The 21,591-nt window shown below is 33.0% G+C and overlaps 1 protein-coding gene across 10 annotated transcripts in view; it reads left to right on the top strand.

Moving 5' to 3' along the window:
* The window catches only part of Rnf180 (ring finger protein 180), a 198,874-nt gene extending 177,688 nt beyond the window's left edge, over positions 1–21,186 (top strand). For all 10 annotated transcript variants that reach the window (XM_087189570.1, XM_087189565.1, XM_087189567.1 and 7 more), the window contains one exon: positions 20,176–21,186. In XM_087189570.1, the coding sequence (XP_087045696.1) occupies positions 20,176–20,375 (200 nt within the window). In that variant the 3' untranslated portion in view covers positions 20,376–21,186. The remainder of the gene's footprint in view (positions 1–20,175) is intronic.
* The last annotated feature ends 405 nt before the right edge of the window (positions 21,187–21,591 follow it).

Genomic DNA, 21,591 nt, shown 5'->3' with positions numbered 1-21,591 from the left:
CAAGCTTTAGCTATTACAAACTGTGCCACTATGAACATGGGTGCACATATATCGCTGTGGTATGATTCTTTTAATTCTTTTGGGAAGATCCCCAGCAGGGGAATAGCTGGGTCAAATGGGACTTCTAGCCCTAGTTCTTTGAGGTATCTCCATACAGATTTCCACAGCAGTTGCACCAGTCTGCACTCCCACCAACAATGGAGAAGGGTTCCTCTTTCCCCACAGCCCTGCCAGCATTTGTTATTGGTTGATTTCTTGATAGCAGCCATTCTTTCTGGGGTGAAGTGGAATCTCAGGGTTGTTTTCATCTGCATCTCTCAAATGACCAGTGATGCTGAACATTTTTTTCATATGTTTATTTGCTGCTTTTACTTCTTTGTCTGAGAAATGTCTGTTCATTTCAGATGCTCATTTTTGAATTGGGTCTATTCATTTGAGGGGTCTGATTTTTTTCAGTTCCTTATATATTCTAGATAGTAGTCCTTTGTCTGAGGTACAGCTGCTAAAAATTTTTTCCCACAGTGTGGGTTGTCTCTTAGCGCTGTTGGTGGTTTCACTTGCAGTGCAGAAGCTTTTTAATAAGATGAGATCCCAGTTGTTGATTCATTGTGCTACTTTCCGTACTACTGAGGTTTTGTTAATAAAGAATTTTCCTATGCCAGTGTCTTCAAGAGTTCTGCCTAACTTATCTTCCAGCAGATTTAGTGTTTCTGTTTTAATATTTAGATCTTTAATCCACTTTGATGTTAGCTTAGTGCATGGTGATAGGTATGGGTCTAATTTTAATCTTTGGAAGGTTGAAATCCAGTTTTTCCAACACCATTTTTTAAATAGGCTATCTTTCCTCCAATGAGGTTGGTGGCTCCTTTGTTAAAGTTGAGGTGACTGAGTATGTCTGGAGTTGTTTCTCTATCTTCTAATCTATTCCACTGATACTCAGGTCTGTTTCTTTGCCAGTACCATGCTGTTTTTATCACAGTAGTTTTGTAGTATGGATTCAAGTTGGGGATTGTGATACCCCCTGCCATGTCTCTCTTGCCTAGAATTGCTTTTGCTATTCTAGATCTCTTATGGTTCCAAATGAATTTATGGATTGTTTCCTCTATTTCTGTGAAATATATTGTTGGAATTTCAACTGGCATTGCATTAACTCTATATAGCAGTTTTGAAAGTATGGACATTTTCTCTATATTGGTTCTTCCTACCGAAGAACAAGGGCTGTCTTTCCATTTTTTTATATCCTCTTTGATCTCTTTTTTCAGAGTGCTGTAGTTTTCAGTGTGGAGGTCTTTTCCTTCTTTGTGAGGTTGATTCCTAGATATTTCATTTTTTTGGATGCTATTGTAAAAGGAATTGTTTCCCTAATTTCTCTCTCAGTGAGTCTATTATTTGTGTACAAGAAAAGTATTGCTTTTTGAGTGTTGACCTTGTATCCAGCTACTGTACTGAAGCTATCAATTAAGCAAGAAGTCTCTTGGCAGAGTTTTTTGGGTCTTCTATGTAAAGTATCATATCATCAGCAAATAATGACAGTTTAACTTCTTCTTTTCCTATCTTTATTCCTTTTATTTCTTTCTGTTGTCCAATTGCTGTGGCTAATGTTTCCAAAACTATATTGAACAGGAGTGGTGATAGTGGGCATCTATGTCTTGTTCCTGATTTTAGAGTGAAAGTTTTCCATTTTTGACCATTTAGTATGATGTTGGCTGCTGGTTTTTCATAGATAGCCTTAATCAGCTTGAGATAAAGAACTTCTATTCCAGTTTTCTGTAGGGTTTTTATCATTAATAGGTGTAGGACTTTGTTGAATGCTTTTTCTGCATCTATTGAGATGATCATATGGGTTTTTTCCTTGGCTCTGTTAACATAGTGTATTACATTTATTGATTTACGTGTGTTGAACCATCCCTGCATCCCTGGGATAAATCTGACTTGGTCACGGTGTATGATCTTCTTGATGACCCTCTGTATTCTGTTTGCCTGTATCTTGTGGAGGATTTTTCCATCTACGTTCATTAGGGAGATTGGCCTGAAATTCTCTTTTTCGATTGGGTCTTTCCCTGGTTTTGGAATCAATGTAACACTTGCTTCCAGGAATGAATTTGGAAGTATTGCTTCCTGTTCAATTTCCTTGATGAGTTTAAAGCATAATGACAATGGTTCTTCATTAAATGTCTTTTAGAATTCAGCAGTGACCCCATCAGGACCTGGGCTTTTCTTTGTTGGTAAATTTTTAATTACATTTTCAATTTCATTCATTGTAATTGGGGTGTTTAGAATTTCTATATCTTCTTCATTTAACTTAGGCAATTTGTATGTGTCTAGGAATCTGTCCATATCTTTTTTGTTTTCCATTTTATTAGAATACAGGTCCTCAAAGTAGGTGTTGAGATCCTCTAGATTTCTGCTGGATCTGTTGTGACTTCAACTTTTTCATTCTTAATTGAATGGATTTGAGATTTTTCTTTCCTTTTTTTGTTAAGTTTGGCTACAGGTTTATCTGTTTTATTTATTTCAAAAATCCAACTCTGATTCATTGATTTATGTATCATTCTCTTAGTCACCATTGCATTAATTTCTGCACTTATCTTTGTAGTTTCCTGTCTTGTGCAAGCTTTGGGTTTATCATGTTCTTTTTCTAGGAGCTTGAGGTTCAACACTAGGTTGTTTATTTGAGCTCTTTCTGTTTTCCTAATATGGGCATTTACTGATATGAATTTCCCTCATATAACCGCTTTCATTGTGTCCCATAAATTCCTGTATGTTGTACTGGCATTATCATTTACTTGTAGAAACTGTCTAATTTCTTCTTTAAATTCCTCTGTGACCCATTGGTTGTTCAGGAGAGTGTTATTCAATTCCATGTGTTTGTAGGGCTTTTGCGGTTTCTTATGCTATTGACCTCCAATTTTATTGCACTATCATCTGATAATATACAGCGAGTAATTTCAATTCTTTTACATTTAATTAAACAGGTCCTATGAGCTAGCATGTGGTCTGTTTTGGAGAATGACCCTTGTGAAGCTGAAAAGAATGTGTATTCTGATTTTGTAGGGTAGAACACTCTGTTAACATCTATTAAGTCCATTTGTTCAATCTCTTGGTTCAATTCTAGAATTTTGTTGTTGACTTTTTGTCTAGATGATCTGTCTATTTGTGATAGTGGGGTATTGAGTTCCCCCACTACAACTGTATTAGTGCTTCTTTGGTTTTTCATGCCCATTAATATTTTTTTTCTGTAGTTATGGGCATTCGTATTTGGTGCATATATATTTATGACTGTCATCTCTTCCTCTTGGATTGTTCCCTTCACAAGGATGTAGTGACCATCTTTGTCTCTCTTAGTTAGTTTTGGTTTGATATCTACTTTGTCTGCCAATAAGATTGCTACCCCTGCTTTTTTCTGGGTTCCTGTCACGTGGAGAACTGTTTTCCATCCCTTTACTTTCAGTCTATGAATTTCTTTTTGAGTTAGGTGTTTCTTGTACACAGCATATTGTTGGATTTTGCTTCTTAATCCATTCTGTCATTCTATTTCTTTTGATTCATAAACTGAGGCCATTAACATTCATGGTTATAATTGATAGATATTGACTCATCCCTGTCATGATGTTTTATAGTTGTTGGCTCTTTTATTTTTTATTTTTCCCCCTTTCCCTTTAGTTTCTAGCCTTGCTTGGTGGCTTCCCTCTGTTGGGCCTCATGGAGTTTTGACCTTCCTTGTCTTTTTCTAGGATATTGTTTAGAATTGTCTGAAGTGCTGGTTTAGTGTTCATGAAATTTCTCAGGTGTTCTTTGTTGTGGAAGTATCTAATTTCCTCATCGAATTTGAAAGATAATTTTGCAAGATACAACAGTCTAGGTTGGAAGTTATTTTCTTTTAGGGCTTGAAATACTTCACTCCATGGTCTCCTTGACTTGAGGGTTTGTGCTGAGAAGTCTGCTGTGATTCTGATGGGCTTTTTCCTTTGTTTCTTTTCTCTAACTGCTTGTAGGATTTTGTTCTTCTTTTGGGTTTCTGGGATCTTGACTATTATATGTCTAAGTGTAGATTTTTTTTGATCGTGGCTCATTGGAATTCTATATGCCTCACTTATCTGTATGTCCAATTCTCTACTTCTATCTGGGACATTTTCTCCTATTACTTCTGTGAACAGTTTTTTTATGTCAATTGTACTTTCTCCTGTTTTGGGGGGGGACTCCTGTCAGTCTTATGTTATTCTTCTTTGCATCATCTAGCAGCTGCTGGATTGATTTCTCATGGTCCCTTACTATTTTTAAGAAATCTCTATTTTCATGGTCACTAAGCACAATCCTGTCTTCTATATCTGATACTCTATCTTCACATTCCCTTAATCTGCTGTGTATGCTTTCAGTTGAGTTTTTAATATCCTGGATATCTATTTGAATCTGTTTCATGGTTTCCATTTCTTTCTTATGCTGGGCATTCATGGCTTCCAGCATGGTTCTGAGCTCATCTATTTTTTTGTCTGTTTCTGTTCTAGAGCCTCTAATCATGTCTTTCACATCTGTGTAGTTATCTGGGAGATTATTTCTGCTTTGAATTTTTCTAGATCCTCATTCATCTCTTTTGTTAATTCCTGTGCTATCAGTTCAGGGTGTCCAGGTGGTGGATTATCATATTTTTCCACCTCGTTTTCCCCAGAATTTGCCTTTTGTGAGGTGGAAGCCTGAGTTTGTGATTTGCTTACATGTGTTCTCATTTTTCTTTTTGCTATTGTTCTTGGTTTAATTCCTGGGTTGATACTTCAAAATTGCTTATTGTAAGTATCTTTGTTGCTTGTGTTTAGAACCCTTGTGGAATGATTGCCTTTCAGAGGTGTCTTCCAGATATAGCTGGTCTTTAGGTTTTGAGTCTCTAATGACTCTGAGACTATCTCATTTTCATTATACCAGGAAGGCACTCAAAACATCTTAGCCCAAATGATACAATCAGCATCACCATAGCATCAACCACAGCTTAGAAAATCACAATTTATGGTAGTTATTAATGTATCACGTTTAACTGTGTGAATTAAATCAAAATCAAGGACCAACCAAACATATGTTTATAGTGAATAAACTCTTCAATATAGCAACTTTACCCTTCGAGTTGGGGAGTTAGGATTTCGGGAGGGAGGGACAGATAAGTAGAAGGATCAAAAAAAGGTCAGCAGTGAGGCCAGAAGACAAAGGAAGATCATACAAACTCTAAGAAACTGTTGATGACAAGAGGAAAATGCACAATGAAAGAACAAAGATGACAACAGAACAACCTAACAGCAATAGGGAGGCTAGAAACTTTACTTACTTTACTTTAAAACTAACGACAATTGAGAGAAGGAAAAAGAAAAGAAAAGAAAAATAAAGGAGAAATCCAAATTTGGTCCAGAAAGGAACAAAAAGGGAGATGAAGAATAGTGTGAGACAGTGAGAAAGAGGGGGGAGGGGGGGAGAGAGAGAGGAAGAAAGAAAAAAAGAAAATAAAAATTTGAAGAGTAGAAAAAAATAAGAATTAAGAATTAAAAATAAGAGAAAATAAATTTTTTTTCAAATAACAAAAAATAAAATGAAAGGCCTCCTTCAGTGTGTATCTCTACAATAGACACTGTGAGCAGCTGTGTGCAGATATAAGTCAATGAGTCTCAGCAAGCCATTAGCAGACCTGTGAGATTCAGGCAGATTTCTGGCTGCTAGTCCCAAGTTGAGCTCCCTGTCCTCCTGCAGGCTTGAACTCTGCAAGATTCCACTGCAGGTTCCAGCCGCCCTTCCCCTGAAGATAGTCCAGGTTCCGATGTGAGGTGGTGATCCCTCCAACTTACCAAGTACAGTGGTCTGGTGTCCCTTTATTGCACAGATTCTCTTCACTTTTCCAGTGGGCTTCAGTTTTCTTTGAGGAGCCTCAGAGGGACCATCTTTCTGTTGCTCACTTCTGCTCTATCTTGTGGAGCTTAGGAGAGTGACCTTTATGATGACCCCCTGTGCCTCTGTAGTGTGGAACTGGGTAGCAGTAGAGCCAGGAGGCCAGGAGGCCAGAGGCCGGGGCGGGGCGGGGAGGACTGAGCCCTGCAGGTGCAGGCTAAGCTGGTTGCGTTGTGCGAAGCGTGGGGAGGACCAGGGGCTCCCAGCCACAGCGGGTCTTCACCCTGCGCCCTCTGGTCATGGTGGGCGGAGCCCAGGACCAAAAGTTTCTTTTAATTGAGTAGAAGTGTGCTGCTCCCTTTTACCAAAGCAATATAGACAACAAACCTTAAACTTATCTGAAAAAGTCAATGAAAATGAAAAAAATATGGACAGTGTAGATAAAAGATGTGAAAGGTGTTTGTTGGAAATGGAAGTTATAAAAAAGAATAAAATAGGTCGGGGGGGTTAGCTCAGTGGTTCCGGTGCCTGCCTCGCAAGTGCAAGGTCCCAAGTTTGATCCCTGGTACCAAAAAACTTAAAAAATAAAAAATAAAATAGGCATTCTTGAATTGCAATGTGAAATATCTATATTTAGAATTTATTAAATGGTTTAACAGCAGAATTTAGGGAAAACATGCTGGTGAATATGTATAATTGGAGTCCCTGAAGGTGAGGAGAGAGTAGGAAGCAGAAAGATATTTACAGATTATTGTCAACAATTTTCCAGAATTGATGAGACACATTACTGACAAATTTCAGTATGACTTGATTGGGTCTATTAGGAAGGGAAAGCTATCTAGCAAAATCATACCCTCTCTGTGAAAAAGCAAAGATAAAGGATGATTAAAAAGCATTCAGCAGGAAATATGTTACCTTCAAAGAAGCCGGGGTGACTAACCTCTGGATCAGAAACAGATGACAAGGAGACAATGGATAACATCCTTAATATGCTGAAAACAAAATCTGCTATCCTAGAATTCTTTACCCAGCAAAATTACCCCTCAAAATGAAGATGAAATAAATTCACATTGGGTGTCCTATAATCCTACACTCAAGAAAAACTAAGGGTAATTATTTAGGGGAAAAGAAAATGATTCTAGCTAAAAGCACCATTAAGGATAATTATATTGATAAATATGAGTAAATTTTATCTATTTAAATCATCAATAATACTTGCTGAATTTAAACAGAAAATTAAAGATATCACAGCATCAATAAAAATAGCAAAATTAGTAAAGGAAGTTAAACTACTACAAGATTTTTCATAGTTTGAGGAGTGTTAAAAGTACTAATTTAACATATACTGTCATAAATCAAAGCTGCATATATTTTCTCACTATAGTAACTTCTCAAAGAAAATTGAAGGAATGTATATTTAGAAAGCCAGTAAAGATTCTGCTTCTTTGGACTTCCTCCACAAAACCCATAACTCCAGTGTACTCGTGGGGAAAGCATGGTGAGGGACACATGGTGAAGGAAGTCTGTGTTTCTCAGACTATTAAGATTATGAAAACAAGGAAGGTCTGGGAAATTGCCACAGCATCTTGGTTAGGATACCCAAGCAGATAAAGGAGAAGATGAAAGTGTAAATAAGATCTAAAAATATAATGGATATTGTGAAATAGGAAGAAAAAGTGCAAAGGGGAGGGGAAAGTGGGAGGGGTAGTAGAAAACAAAGAAGGGAATGGAATTAATATGAGAAAAAGAAAAAATGGAAACAAAGTCTTGTAGCTAGGAAGGGGGTGGCCGAGTTGAAGGGAGGGCAGGGGAATGGAGAAAAAATAAGAACCAAGATGGATTATATAAAGGTCCAGATTTCCAATGATGAATGTCATTATATTTTATACCTTAAGTGTACTGATAAAATTTATTTTAAAAACTAATGAAATCTGAATAAGGACTCTAATCATTAATGTTGGTTCATAATTGTGGCAAGTATACTAAGATGTCAGTAATGAAGGAAACTGTATTATCCTAACTTTTTCTAAATCTAAAACTTTTTAAATTTTAAAACTCATTAAAAACAAAATAATATGGGGAAAGTGGAAAAACAAAAGTACTTGATTATTCCATAGGAAATTACTAAGGGAAAAATAAATGAATAAACACCAGATACATCAGATAAAAGGCAAATAAATGTAAACATTCAAATTAAAAGAGATTGGAAGATTAAGAAAGAAAACAAGAACCAACTAAAATGTTATTTATGAGACAACATTTAAATATAAAAAGGCACAGAAAAGTTAAGAGTAAAAATATAGAAAATTATGTGCTATGTAAACACTAACCAAAAAATAGCAGGTATGGATAATGAATATATTAATATTAAATATGTTAATATAAAAATAAGCTCTAAGCAAATAGGAATTGCTAGGGATAAAAAGGAATGGTAATTAAAGGGACAATTCAAGAGGAAAAATATAAAATTATAAGCTTTCATACAACTTAAAAACAGAAGAAGAAACAAGAAGCCCTTTATTCTTCAAGCCAAGTTACCACAAGTCTTGCATTTGTGGTATTACTAGTGACTGCCTATACTGAACAGCAGTTTGTTTCTCATTTGGCTAGTGAGCTATTCACCAGAATCTATATAACATAGTTTGTAAGCTATATCTTAAATCTCTTAATGGGCTTCTAGGCTACCTCATAATAGAGTATTATCTACCCAGGTTTATATCTCCTTTCAAAATTAGGAAAGCAGTGAAAACCTTGAAATCAGAGATGTCACACTGCCCAACTCCAGGAAGCACCTTTGGCATAGGGGTGTATGTCAGTGGTCCACAACCACTAGAGATAATTGGCACTAGAGATAATTTTTTCATTAGGGGATGGTGGTCTCAGGATGATTCAAGTGCATTACATTTATTGCCCATTTTATTTATATTATTGTTACATTTTATTATATAAAGAAATAATTATACAACTCACCATAATTGAAAATTAGGTATTAAAATAATGGATAGGTCATGCAAAAACTAAAATACTATAATTATGATTCTGACTTAAGGCCTACTAGCAGATTCAGCTGTAAAATTGTGGTGCATCAACTCACTTGCCACTATACAGTTTGCCATGTGATACACCTTGTCACTTGCCACTCACTGATAGGGTTTTGATATGAATCTGCAAATAACTGAATTATTATGGTCTCTATGTACTCAAACCCCTCTGCTAATGTTAATTTGAATTTTTCAGCCATCCCCCCAGCACTAGCATCACCACCTCAGCTCCACCTCAGGTCATCATACACTAAAACCTTATCAGGAATGTGCAACCTACATCTTCTCAGTTGGGTTCTTGCTTCTATGAGAATCTAATGCCACCACTGATCTGACAAGAGGCAGTACCTAAGAGATAATGTGAGTGATGGGAAGTGGCTGCAAACACAGATAAAATTCCACTCCATCTACTGCTCACTTCCTGCTGTGTGGCCCTGTTGCTTTCATGCCAGGGACCTGTATTCATTGGTGGCCCAGAGGTAGGGAAACCCTGTCTACAGAAAAGGTACTTTCTATACATGAGGAATTTATTAATGATCTAAAATCAAAATTTTCAGACCTTTTTTTCTCAGCTAATAGAGCTGATTTACCACAACACAGCTATAGCTGCATCTTTCATCTTTATATTGTGAAGTAGGACTAATTTATTATACTTAAAACAAGATCATTAAATGAGATACACTCATAAATTTCAATAAATCTTATAGTATTTAGCTCATTAAAGTTAATAGGAGAATTTTCAAACCTTTTAATGTTTATAGATAACTTGGTATTGGATCTTGCAAACAACTCGACAATTTAAAACTTGAAATTATTGCCTTCACCAGTCTGTGGCTTGTGTTGTAATTGACCAATGCAGTTTAGGATTTTACTCATTCAAAAATAAAGGGGTGGTTGCAGAAAACTTTCATAGCTATGCTGGCAGTGATATAATTCTTATTAGCAAAATATTCTACATACATGTTTGAAATTTTCTTAGTTATATTGTAATAATTCCAAGTTCTGTTGAGAAATAATAAATACTACATTTTTTGTGAAAAAGCACAATTTTGGAAATACAGTAGTGCTACTAGTATACTTTATGATCAGTTAAAATTTATTTTCTGCATTTCTAATGTGCTGAAATACTTCACAGGTAGATTCATTAAATGCAAGATTATATATAATTTATGTATTTTATAATCTGAAAATATTTACTGTCTCTCCCATTAATTTTTTTCTTCAAGCCTACATTTAAATATCTTTATCCTAAAGGCAAACAGAGCAAACATAAATATATGTCATAGGGACTACTTTATCTTGTGTTACTTTTTTCTACACTTGATCTTAGTCAAAAGGCCGAGAAGCGATTGTGTTACTTTTTTCTAATCTAAGAAAAAAAAAGGCAATGGGATAATTTCATAAAATATCCCAGAAAAACATTTAAAAGAGAATTTAAATTACTTGAAACTTTGAGTTCACTCTGAAATGGGAATTATGCTTTCAAATTTACTCTACATTTCTTATGTTTTATTTCCTAGGAGTTCACACATATTAAAAGAATAAGTTAATAAGTCACTTTTTTTAAAACAAAGATTATACAAAACACTGGTAGTTATATATGGGGCTTTAAGCTGATTTTTTGATAATATGACTTCTATGAAGTACGAACTGATTTTTTTAGGAGCACTAGCAGGGCTTTAAAAAACTTAAATATAGCTGAAGCAATAGTGCATTTTGTAAACTCTCAAAAATATTCTTTAAATTAGATAACAATATTTTTTCATGAATTCAGTTCTTTTAAATTAGTGGGGCCTGACTTTTCTGAATAGCATTTCCTATTGAGATGATATTCAAACTATTTAACAACTGGTAATATAAATTCTCTATATAAATAAAAAATTAGAAAATATATTCCTTTCATTCCTAAAAACTATATATTTATATAATTAATTACTGTTATAATAACTCATTTAATAAATTATTTACCAAATTATCTAACAATTTCCACTAATATATTTAGAATTATAAAAATATTTTGTTTTATATGATATTATTACTTAAATAACACCTTATCTCAGCCATGATCTGACAAAATAGATTCATCCAATAATAGACTTTAGTTATGATTTTTAATCACCTATGAGTCATTTTCGTAAGTCCTTATTTGGTTTTTAAAAGATTGCCAAATGAACATACCCTGCAATGTCTCCAAAGGTTATTTATTGGTCAATTTCTACCCAATACTGCTGTGAGACCAAAACAACACTGCTGTACATTTGCACACCTGGCCAGATGTAGATCCTATTTATTATACCAAACAAAAATGCCCACATATATTTCTGAAAGTCTGCACATCATCCCTAGAAAACAGCTGAGGTTACAAACAGGCAAAAACATTAATTAGTGTGGTACTTTCTTTAAATGTCTAAAACCGGATTTTTAAATGAGAATACATTTATACAAAGTAGTCAACAAATGTAGTGGATATTAAAATTTTAAACATTTTATTACATTAAAAAACACATTGCCTTAACCCTCTCAAAATGGTCTTCCTCACTTTAGAACATTTATCTCATCATTCTTACCACTTTTCTGAAGCAGTTCTGAGAGTCCTCTTTTGTAAGAATCTTTAGCTGTGCAGCCGTGCTGCCTCAGTGTCCTGGATTAATTCAAAACATTTATCTTTCAGGGTTATTTTGATTTGGGGGACCACCAGAAAACAGTGAACAAAGTTGATAAGGATACACCATTATGTTTTAGTTGACAAAAATGGTCATAAACAATTTGAATTGATTCAGTTCATCAAGGCAACCATAAAAATACACTCACAAAAGAGTACTTCCAGTTTCGCCGCCTGGTTCACAAGCGGAAGGACCGGAGTTCGATCCTCGGTACAAAAAAAAAAAAAAAAGAAAAAAGAAAAGAGTACTTCCATTCCAGAACTGCTTCAGAAAGTGCCAAGAATGATGGAATGAATGTGTTCAAAGAAAGGGAGAATATTTCAGGAGAATTGATGGCAATATGTCTTTATTGTAATAACATTTTTCAAATTTTTATTTAAGCATTCACCATATTTTGATCACACCTTGTATAATCTATGGAAATAAAGACAGTGATTTTTTAAAAACAGGTGTCTTCTCAAAAAGCAATTTGTTTAGGGCCGGGGATTTAGCTCAGTGGTGCCTCCACCTGCCTCGCAAGCACAAGGTCCTGAGTTCAATCCCTGGTACCAAAAAAAAAGAAAAGAAAAAGAAAAAGGCAAAAAAAAAAAAAGCAATTTGCTGGAAATATTTGCTACTGAGATAATTGAACTATCTCATAGCTTTGAAACATCTTAAATTTATAGTACTATCAAAGATATAGAAATAAATTGACTTAGCATTTATTTATATGTGACCCATGGCACATCAACTAAATTCTTTTTTCTTTTTCCTTTTCTTTGTTTTTCCCATACTGGGGATCAAATTCAGGACCTTGTGCTTGCGAGGCAAGGGTGGTGCCACTGATCAAAATCCCTAGTCCAAATCAACTAAATTCTTAAAGCATACGGTGTTCTTTCTTGATTTCCAATCTATAAAATGGAGGACATTGTATCTTGAAGACGTCTTGATAATTATAATGTTCCAGTACACTCTTTCACAAAATAATTCAGGCTTTTTGAGGTATTTCCTCATAAGACTTTTGTAATGTGTTACAAATTAAGTTAAATTTAAAATTTAAGATCTCTAAACTAAGGTTACTGTTAAAAGTTTACCAGTGTTTTTAACATGTTTATATAATTACAACAGATATGTAATATCTACTTTGTTTTTTATTCTGTGTTAATAAAAGTTTAAAAATTATATTTCTTTTTTTAACTTTTTATTTTACTGGTGCACTTTAGATATATAATGATAACATCCATCACAGGAAATTTGTACCTGTACATGTTATATCTTGCTGATTCTTTTTTTCCCGTTCCTATCAAAAATTATATTTCTTAGTCAAGAAAAAACATTAAATTATGCTGCATAGGAGAAGATACTCAATTTTTATTATAAAATGATTACATTAAAATCTAAATTTGATAGTAAAGCCAATAAACAAAAAATAGCGATAGTTTTCTAAATCTTAGAAAGCAACCATTCATTCAAAATTAACTTCAATAAATAACTTCATAATTGCTTTTTGCATACCTTTGCAATACAAAAATGGCCTTCTGAAGTTTGCTATGTGTTTACTCTGAAAGCAAGAGTAAATAAAAATAAATTACGTTTCACCTAATTTTAGCCAATTAGACTAATATGAACCTAGAATTCATATGCAGAAATGTAAATATAATATCAATATAATCTAGTACCATATATTATAATACTCAAAATATAAGGACAAATAAAACATGTAAATCCATGTTTATTTTTGGCACTTAAAGTTGTAAAAATTAAACACATTTATATATTTTTAAAAGATTGAAATAATACAAAATATCTTCTCTAACCATGTACAGATGGAAATTCTCACAAATGTGTTGAAAATAAATAATACAGTCTTCAACAACCAGTTGGGTCAAAACAGGGGAAATCAGAAAATCACTTGAAGCTGAATGAAAACAAAAATATAACAAAACTTTTTAAGATTCAGCAAAAGTACCACATCAATGAAATGCAGGGAAAGAATAACATTTCAGTTGATACAGGAAAACATCTGACAAAATCTAGCACCCTTCCATGATAAAAAAAGATAAACACTTATAAAATTAGAAATAAAGGGAGAATTTCCTCTGTATCACATCAGGCATTAAGAAAGAAAAAGCTCTCACAGCTAACAACACACTCAGTGGTAAAAAAAGTCTAAAATTAGGAGTAAGACATGAATGCCCACTTTCACCACTGCTATTCAGCATCATGCTAGGAGTTCTAGTAAGAGCAATTAGATAAGAAAAACAAAAACTCTGAATGTGAGAATAAATAAAACAATCTATGTTTATAGATGACATTACCCAGTATACAGAAAATTCCAAATAATTTTTGAAAGGTAACAGAGTAATAAACAAATTTAGCAATATTACAGAATACAATCTCAACATACAAAAGTCAGTTTCATTTCTATGCACCAGTTGTAAGCAATCCAAAAAGATTAACAAAGTAGGACTGGTGATGTAGCTCAATGGCTCCACACCTGCCTGGCAAGCGCAAGGTCCTGAGTCAATTCCTGGTACTAGGAAAAAAAGAAAAAGAAAAAAACTAAAAAAGATTAAGAAAATAATTCCATTTACAATAGCATCTAAAAAGAATAAATTATTGAGGAGTAATTTTAACCATGGATGTGAAAAGCTTGTACACTGAAAAGTATAAATCATTGCTGAAAGAAATTAAAAACAATCCAAATAAACAGAAAGACTATATGTTGATGGATTAGATTAATATTATTAAGACATAAATACTACCAAAAACTAGCTGCCGATTCAATAAAATCCCCATCAAAATTTCAGGAGCTGTATTTGAAGAAATGGAAAGACTGATTCTCAAATTCATATAGAATTTGAACGGGCCCTGAATAATTAAACAAAAAACCTTAAAATAGAACTACTATATCCATAATGTCAAAGCTAATGACAGTAGTAATCAAAACAGTGTGGTTGTGGCATAAGGTTAGTCATATAGATCAGTGGAATAGAATGTTGAGTAATAAACCATATATCTCTGGCTAACTGATTTTTGACATGGTGCTAAGTCCATTCAATGCAGAAAGGAGTGCTAGGACAATTAGATTTATACAAGAGATTTACAATCAGAGATACATAATTACAAATTGATATACTATTACAAATAGAGATATATAATTAAATTTACTTCAAGAAGGAGTGCTAGGACAATTAAATTTATACATGCAAAGAATGAACTGATCCCTTACATCACACTACTCAAAAATTAAAAAGAAAGATCATACAATAGACAATAAATATGCACAATTAATATGTCCATTAAGTGTATATACATAATTGAATTATGACACCAAAAGCATAAACAACAAAAAGAAAAAAAAGAAAATTTAGCTTCATCAAAATAACATTTTGTGGCAGAACATATTTATCAAAATGATAAAGGCAACATGGCACCTACAGAATTGGAGAAAATATTTGCAAATGAAATACCTGATAAGAAGTTAATACTCAGAATTTATGCAAAAATTCTGTAACTCAATAACAAGAAGGCAAGCAAACCAATTTAAAAAGAGTCAAGGACTTGAATAAACATTTCTTCAAAGAAGATATACAAATGTCCAAGAAGCACTTGAAAAGATGCTCAACATCATTTGTCATTAGGGAAATGGAAATCAAAACCACAAGAATATTCAAACATATGAGAATAATAATAGGAAAATAACAAGTGTTGGCAAGAAGAAATTGAAACACATACCTTGCTGGTGGGAATGTAAAATGGTACATACTGAAGTTTCCTCAAAAACAGTTTGAAGTTTCCTCAAAACCCCAAATATGGAATTACTGTATGACTGTATAGTTTTCCTCTTACATATATACCCAAAGGAACTTAAAACATGAACTCAAACAGGTTATTTGTATGCCAGTGTTCATTACAGCATTATTCACAGTAGCCAAAAGGTAGAAACAGCCCATTTCCATCAGCAGTGGAATGTATAATCAAAATGTGATATATACATAAAATGGATAATAAAGAATAAAATTCATAAAAATGAATATAGTTCTTCTATATTAATATGGACAAGACCCGGGATTTAGCTCAATGGTTTCATCACCTGCTGCACAAGCGCAAAGACCCGAGTTTGATCCCCGGTACCAAAAAAATGTATATATATATGGACAAACTTGTAAACATTATAATAAGATAAACAAGCCAGATATAAAGGGACAAATATTCTATGATCCCATTTATTTGAGAATCCAGAATAGGCAAATGCATAGACACAGTAGATTAGAGATTACGAGGATCTGAGAAAAAATGGAAATGGGGAGTTATTGCTTGATGGTTATCATTCTGTTTGGTGTAATGAAAAAATTTTTAGAAATATGTAGTAGTGATGGTTGTACAGCTTTGTGGGTGGACTTAATGTTATTGAATGATTGTATGGTTAAAATGGCAAGATACATATATATTTATATATATTCACATATATATACACAAATATATAATAAAATTTACTTTGAATCAAAACATTTAAAATTTTTGTAATTTGGCTTGACTCTAGTTTTATAAATAATCAGTTACACATTATAATTTTTATATAAAAGATTAATTTTGCAGGGTTAAAATATTTGACTTTGAGAGCCTAAAGATATAGAAGATGAACATGACATTTAAAATCTATTTGCAATAACTTTTCACGTATATTAACTTAGCGACTCAATAACTATTTGTGACTATAAATATATCACTCCACCTCTGCTAAGACCTACTTATATCAATCAATTTTGACACAACAAAATCTTATGTAATATGAAGAGTACAGAGCACCAAAGCACGGCTTTAACCTTTATGTGTCCCATCACACATGAATAAGAGAGTATGTCTACTTTTTAATGCTGGTTTCAGGGCTTCCCGAATTAGGTGGTAAAGAATATTTGTCTCATGAGAACTGCAAGATTTATTTCAAATACATTAATGATAATATTCATTTCCTCTGAAAACATATTTGAAAGGTTTGATTTGGGACATTCTCCAAAAAATGCTAATTATTCTATTCTCTCAAGCCTATTTTTATATGCAGGCACTAATCCATCTATCCAGCAAATATACTGAGTATCCACTGCAAGCACAATACAAACTTCCTATATTGCAAAGTCAAATAAGATAAATGTTGACAGTCTGTCTCTGAAATAAGCTTTGAAATAATAGAGCCCAGCGTATGGTCTGTGATTATGGAGATAAATTTGAACCATATGTTTTAGAAAAAATAGCCTTGTTTTCTAAGATATGAGAGAAATTGTACTAAGGTAAAATTCTTTTTACAAAATGATTTAAGAAGAAACAAAAGTAACTTTTGGATTCTAGAATGCTAATAGTTCTTTATATTCCAGCTAAACCTGATAGCAACTTGGAGATTTTCTCTACAGATCTTTCTTGCTCTTTTATTTCACTACAATTAATTTATCCAAGAGCTTTTATTTTCCATGAAAAATAAACAGATTGAACTTCCATTTTTACTGCATTTCTTAGTTTTATAGGCTATTTTACTATTTTTACTCCAAATTTAGATTAACACTGAAATAATCTCCTCTGAGCTGCTAAGTGCTCCACTCCACATCACTCTAAATTTTGGGAGCCCAGATGACAGACCACCATCTGTCTGGTACATTGCTGGTTGTTGTGGCAGAGAAAGAAACCCTTAAAACATCTTAAACTGATAAATTTCCCCACCCAGAAACAAGACACATTATGTTTATTGGACAGTCGTTTTCACTGGTCAAGTTTCATAGACATGTCTAACACCCAGGGGGCATAAAAGTATGAATAAACCAGATACTCAAGAGAGAATAGCCTCAAATATATTTGAAAAGCCCTAAGTGTACCACACCTAGGCAAAACTTAGTTCAGCTCATTTGGAAACTTGAGTACATAGGTTAATAATGTATAAAGATTACCAAAAGTGACTCAAAAACTAGAAGATATGAATAGACCCCAACAACTATTAAAGAAATGGACTGGTATTAAAAATCACCTCTAACCTAAAATGACTTCAGGTCCAAATAGTTTTATAGGCTACATTTATGAGACCTTCAAAAATTCTATTTCTATGGAAATTCTTTCAGAGACTTAAAAGTGTATATGAGACTTTTGGCTGTAGAAATATCTTTGAAAAGATACTCTAGAACAAAGGCAGCTAGTACTTCTACTTGCAAGGTGTGCAGAGAGATCCATGGAGAATTATCACCTAACAGCCAACATGTTTTATGAATCCAATAAAATTACAATATACAAATGAGCAAAATAGCATAAACAGTATTATAGGCTAATTTCCCTTTCAACATTAAAATGCTATGTAAAACATTAATGAGTTTAGTCTATCAGTGTATAAAAGCCAGTATGTTTCTATGGAATTTATGTTAAGTATGAAGGAATAAAACATAGAAAAACTTTTCACTGTATTTTGAAAAGTTATTCAACATTAGGAAAATCTTCAATATATCATATCAAAGAAGAAAACCATGTGAACATCTTGATACAGAGAAAATATTTTCACTTAACAATTAGTATGTAGAATATTGGCACAAGAATCAGAATCTTTACACTTCTTGAATAGTATAATTTCCACTGCAGTATACTTTATTTTCTCACTAGAATATATGGCAAAAATTTATAAGGCATGTGTCCTTATGTGTTCTTTACTTTAAAATGCATAGTTAAAATATGAGTTGTGATCAAAAGAATACTGTGAATGTTTAAATTTTTTAAAAAAATTATTACAGTAAAAGACATATTTCCTGTTAATCCCCTTGCTTTGAACACACTTATCCTGTTTTTCTTGTGACTTTTCTGAAGTAGTTTTAGTCCTCTTTTATTATGAATGTCTTTAATTGCATTGTCATGGCTACCTGATGTCCTGAATCAATTTACAGCATTTACCTATCATGGTCACTTTGACTTTGCGGAGGAGCCAGAAGTTGCATGGTCCAAGATCTGATGAATAAGGTGGATGAGGATACATTGTATGTTGGATGGCACTCGACAGACAGCAGCATTTACCATATTTTTTATCACATTTCATAAAGACATTGACTGTTAGCATAATAGTTTTCAGTATACTATCTCCACCTAGGCCATACATTTTAAGTGGAGACAAGATTTGGTTTCTAGAGCACAAATCATAGACATTACAGGTTTTTGGCCCTCAGAAGCTCAACCCTACCCAACAAAATCCTCCTTACTATTTATCTTATTGGGGAAAAGTTAAGTTTAACTTAAATTTAAATTAATTTGATTACCATAAAATAAATTCAACCTGTCTTCCATGAAGATAATAACAAAGATTACAAATTGTTGTAGAGTAAGAATTTAAAACAAAGTACCATGTCTTAAAATATCTTTAAATCACTGTCCACTAAAGTATATTGTGTATTCTCTCCATAATGTTTAATAAATTCTGAAGCTTCAGTATGATATTCTGACAACCTATTTGAAGTTAGCAACTGACTTAGAAAAAATTGGCTCATACTTGAAACAGTTACAAAGCCATTTGTTTGAACAAAGAACAGTAAGCTTACTGATTTTTTCAGAAAAAAACAAATAGGAACGAGCACTGGCAGGGAAAGGCAGCTTCTTCCTCATAACTACTATTAACATTAGTACTTAAGAATCTAACATTTATTGAACCTTTACTATGGACCAGGCATGTACTTTACATGTATTAATCCTCCTAACTGTCCAGTGAATCCTCCTAAGTGCCTAATGAATTCAGAATTTTCATTAACGTTTTATAAATGGCACCTGCAATCAATCACAACGATAAATATTCTGACAATTTTTCTAAAGTCATAATTAACCTGATGTTTACCAAATAATATCTGTGAGGTGATTTTTAGTCTGACTTTGATTTAGAAATTGCATTCATACCATGAAATTTAAGTTTTAGAAGTTCCAAAACTCATTATCATTCCTTTCCTTTTCAGTTAAAAAATTAAAAGAAATTAATGCTAACCAGCCATTTATCACCTTCCCATTTTACTACAGAAAGGGTTGTCCTTGATTCAGTTTGACTTTTAATAACATACTGCTACTCAGATTAATGCAACCTTGTCGAAATAAGCAGCCTGATCAAGGGCAGAAATTTAACATTACTCAATTGTTTAAATGGATGAAATAGAATTTGCTTCAAGCTGTAACTTCACAGTACCTTTATCACCAGAGCCAGAAGTTCTGTTCAGTTGAAATTGCTGTCCTTATTCCCTTACACTAATAAATACAGAAATACTTAAAGTAGGCAATGGAAAAGTAAAAATCAAAAGATTCAGATTTTTACTCTTAGAAAGTTGAATTTTGTTTTTCAGATACCTTAAATATTATAAATTGATCAACCAACAAAACAATTGGCATTGAAGTTTGTACTCAAACTATTAAGTAATTAGCATGTATATATACAAAGAAAAGAAAATAGCATTTCACAAAATATTATGTGTCAGAAATGTTACCAGGGAACTTTATCATGGAAAAAAAATGCCAGGAACACAACATAGCGCTCAATGAAATCATGGCACTGTGTTCATAATGCAGCTTCCTTTCTGAGCACTTAGCGGAATCTAGTGAGCTTTAAAATAATTTGCTTATTTATTTTCTAGGTTTCCACAGACGTGCAGCTCCAGTTACAAGAAGGCAGTTCCCACATGGTGCACATAGGATGGATTATCTGCACTTTGAGGATGATAGCCGTGGATGGTGGTTTGACATGGATATGGTGATCATCTACATTTATTCAGTTAACTGGGTCATTGGATTCATTGTTTTCTGCTTTCTTTGCTATTTTTTCTTTCCGTTTTAGGAATTGTCATACCTTACGACAGTTGAACAATCATAAATGTAAATAATAATTACTTAGACATTTTTTAAATGTGCTTCGAAGCTTTTGTAATGTTGATTATATAAATCATTGGTGTTTATAGAAAGTGTGAAAATAATGGATTTATTTATTAATGTTTTTCATGTGACAAACTAAACTTTATTCAAGAGGTAATTTAGCACTTAGCAACAATGCACTATTAATTTCATAGTTCTTGGGTTTAGGATTTGAGGCTCTAATTTTACAGTGCCACTTTATACTTATTTTGATTGTTACAGACAGCTTTTTCTCTTCACTTAAAAATTGCAAATTACAAATTGAAAATAATAATCTGGATAGAAAGTATATTAATAAGATGTTTAATTAGTTACTACTTATTCTTAGGCAAATGATATGTATTAAAGATAAACCATATTCTCTGGGAACTAATCTAGCAGGGTATATTTTCATTTGGTTTCTGAATATTTCTATTTATCTCCCCTTCTATTACCAATAAAATCGCCTATCCTTTTTGTACAGACCTAAAAATAGCTTCAGTACAACGTTTTCTATTGTAAACAACAGAATAGTAAGTACAAATGGACTGAGACTAACCCCCACCAATAGATACTTTAGAGAGCCATGTTAACCTTTATAATTTCAGGATGAATCACTTGAAGAAATGAAAAAAGAATGACTGACTTTAGTAATCTAAAAGAGCGATGCATGTTCAAAATGTAATTTAATGATTCATTTAACTAGAAGATTGTCAAATATATTGTAAATGTTTAATAAAGAGTGACTTTTAAATTTTTTTATTTTTGGTGATTGATTTAATGGCTGGACTAAAGAACTGCTGAAAATAGGTATATGTAGAACAAAAACCCAATATTTTTATTTATATTATACTAACCCTTAAAATTATTTTTTTCTTATTAAAATAAAAAAGTCTGAACTTTTCAAGTGTAGGAAGAAATTGAGCAGGTATCTCAGTTTTCAAAAGAGAGGAAACTAGCAGAAAGACACATATGTTTATTTATTCATTACCTCAGGTGTATTTTGTGGAACCTTGGTCAAAAGTTTTGATTATGAACTACGGATCAAACATCTGTTATGATATGATATATCTGATAATTCGATGAGTATAGTCTAAGATAAAACAGGCAAGTCTCTCCTGGCCCTACAAATATTGCCACTGTTCGGAAAAATTGGGATGGTT

The sequence above is a fragment of the Heterocephalus glaber genome, unplaced genomic scaffold (assembly GCF_053883595.1).
Source record: "Heterocephalus glaber isolate CG9 unplaced genomic scaffold, H.glaber_assembly_v1.0 deba00001543, whole genome shotgun sequence".
In the NCBI taxonomy this organism is placed as follows: domain Eukaryota; kingdom Metazoa; phylum Chordata; class Mammalia; order Rodentia; family Bathyergidae; genus Heterocephalus; species Heterocephalus glaber.
The sequence above is the reverse complement of the archived record's forward strand: the minus strand, read 5'-3'. Positions and strand labels throughout refer to the sequence as shown.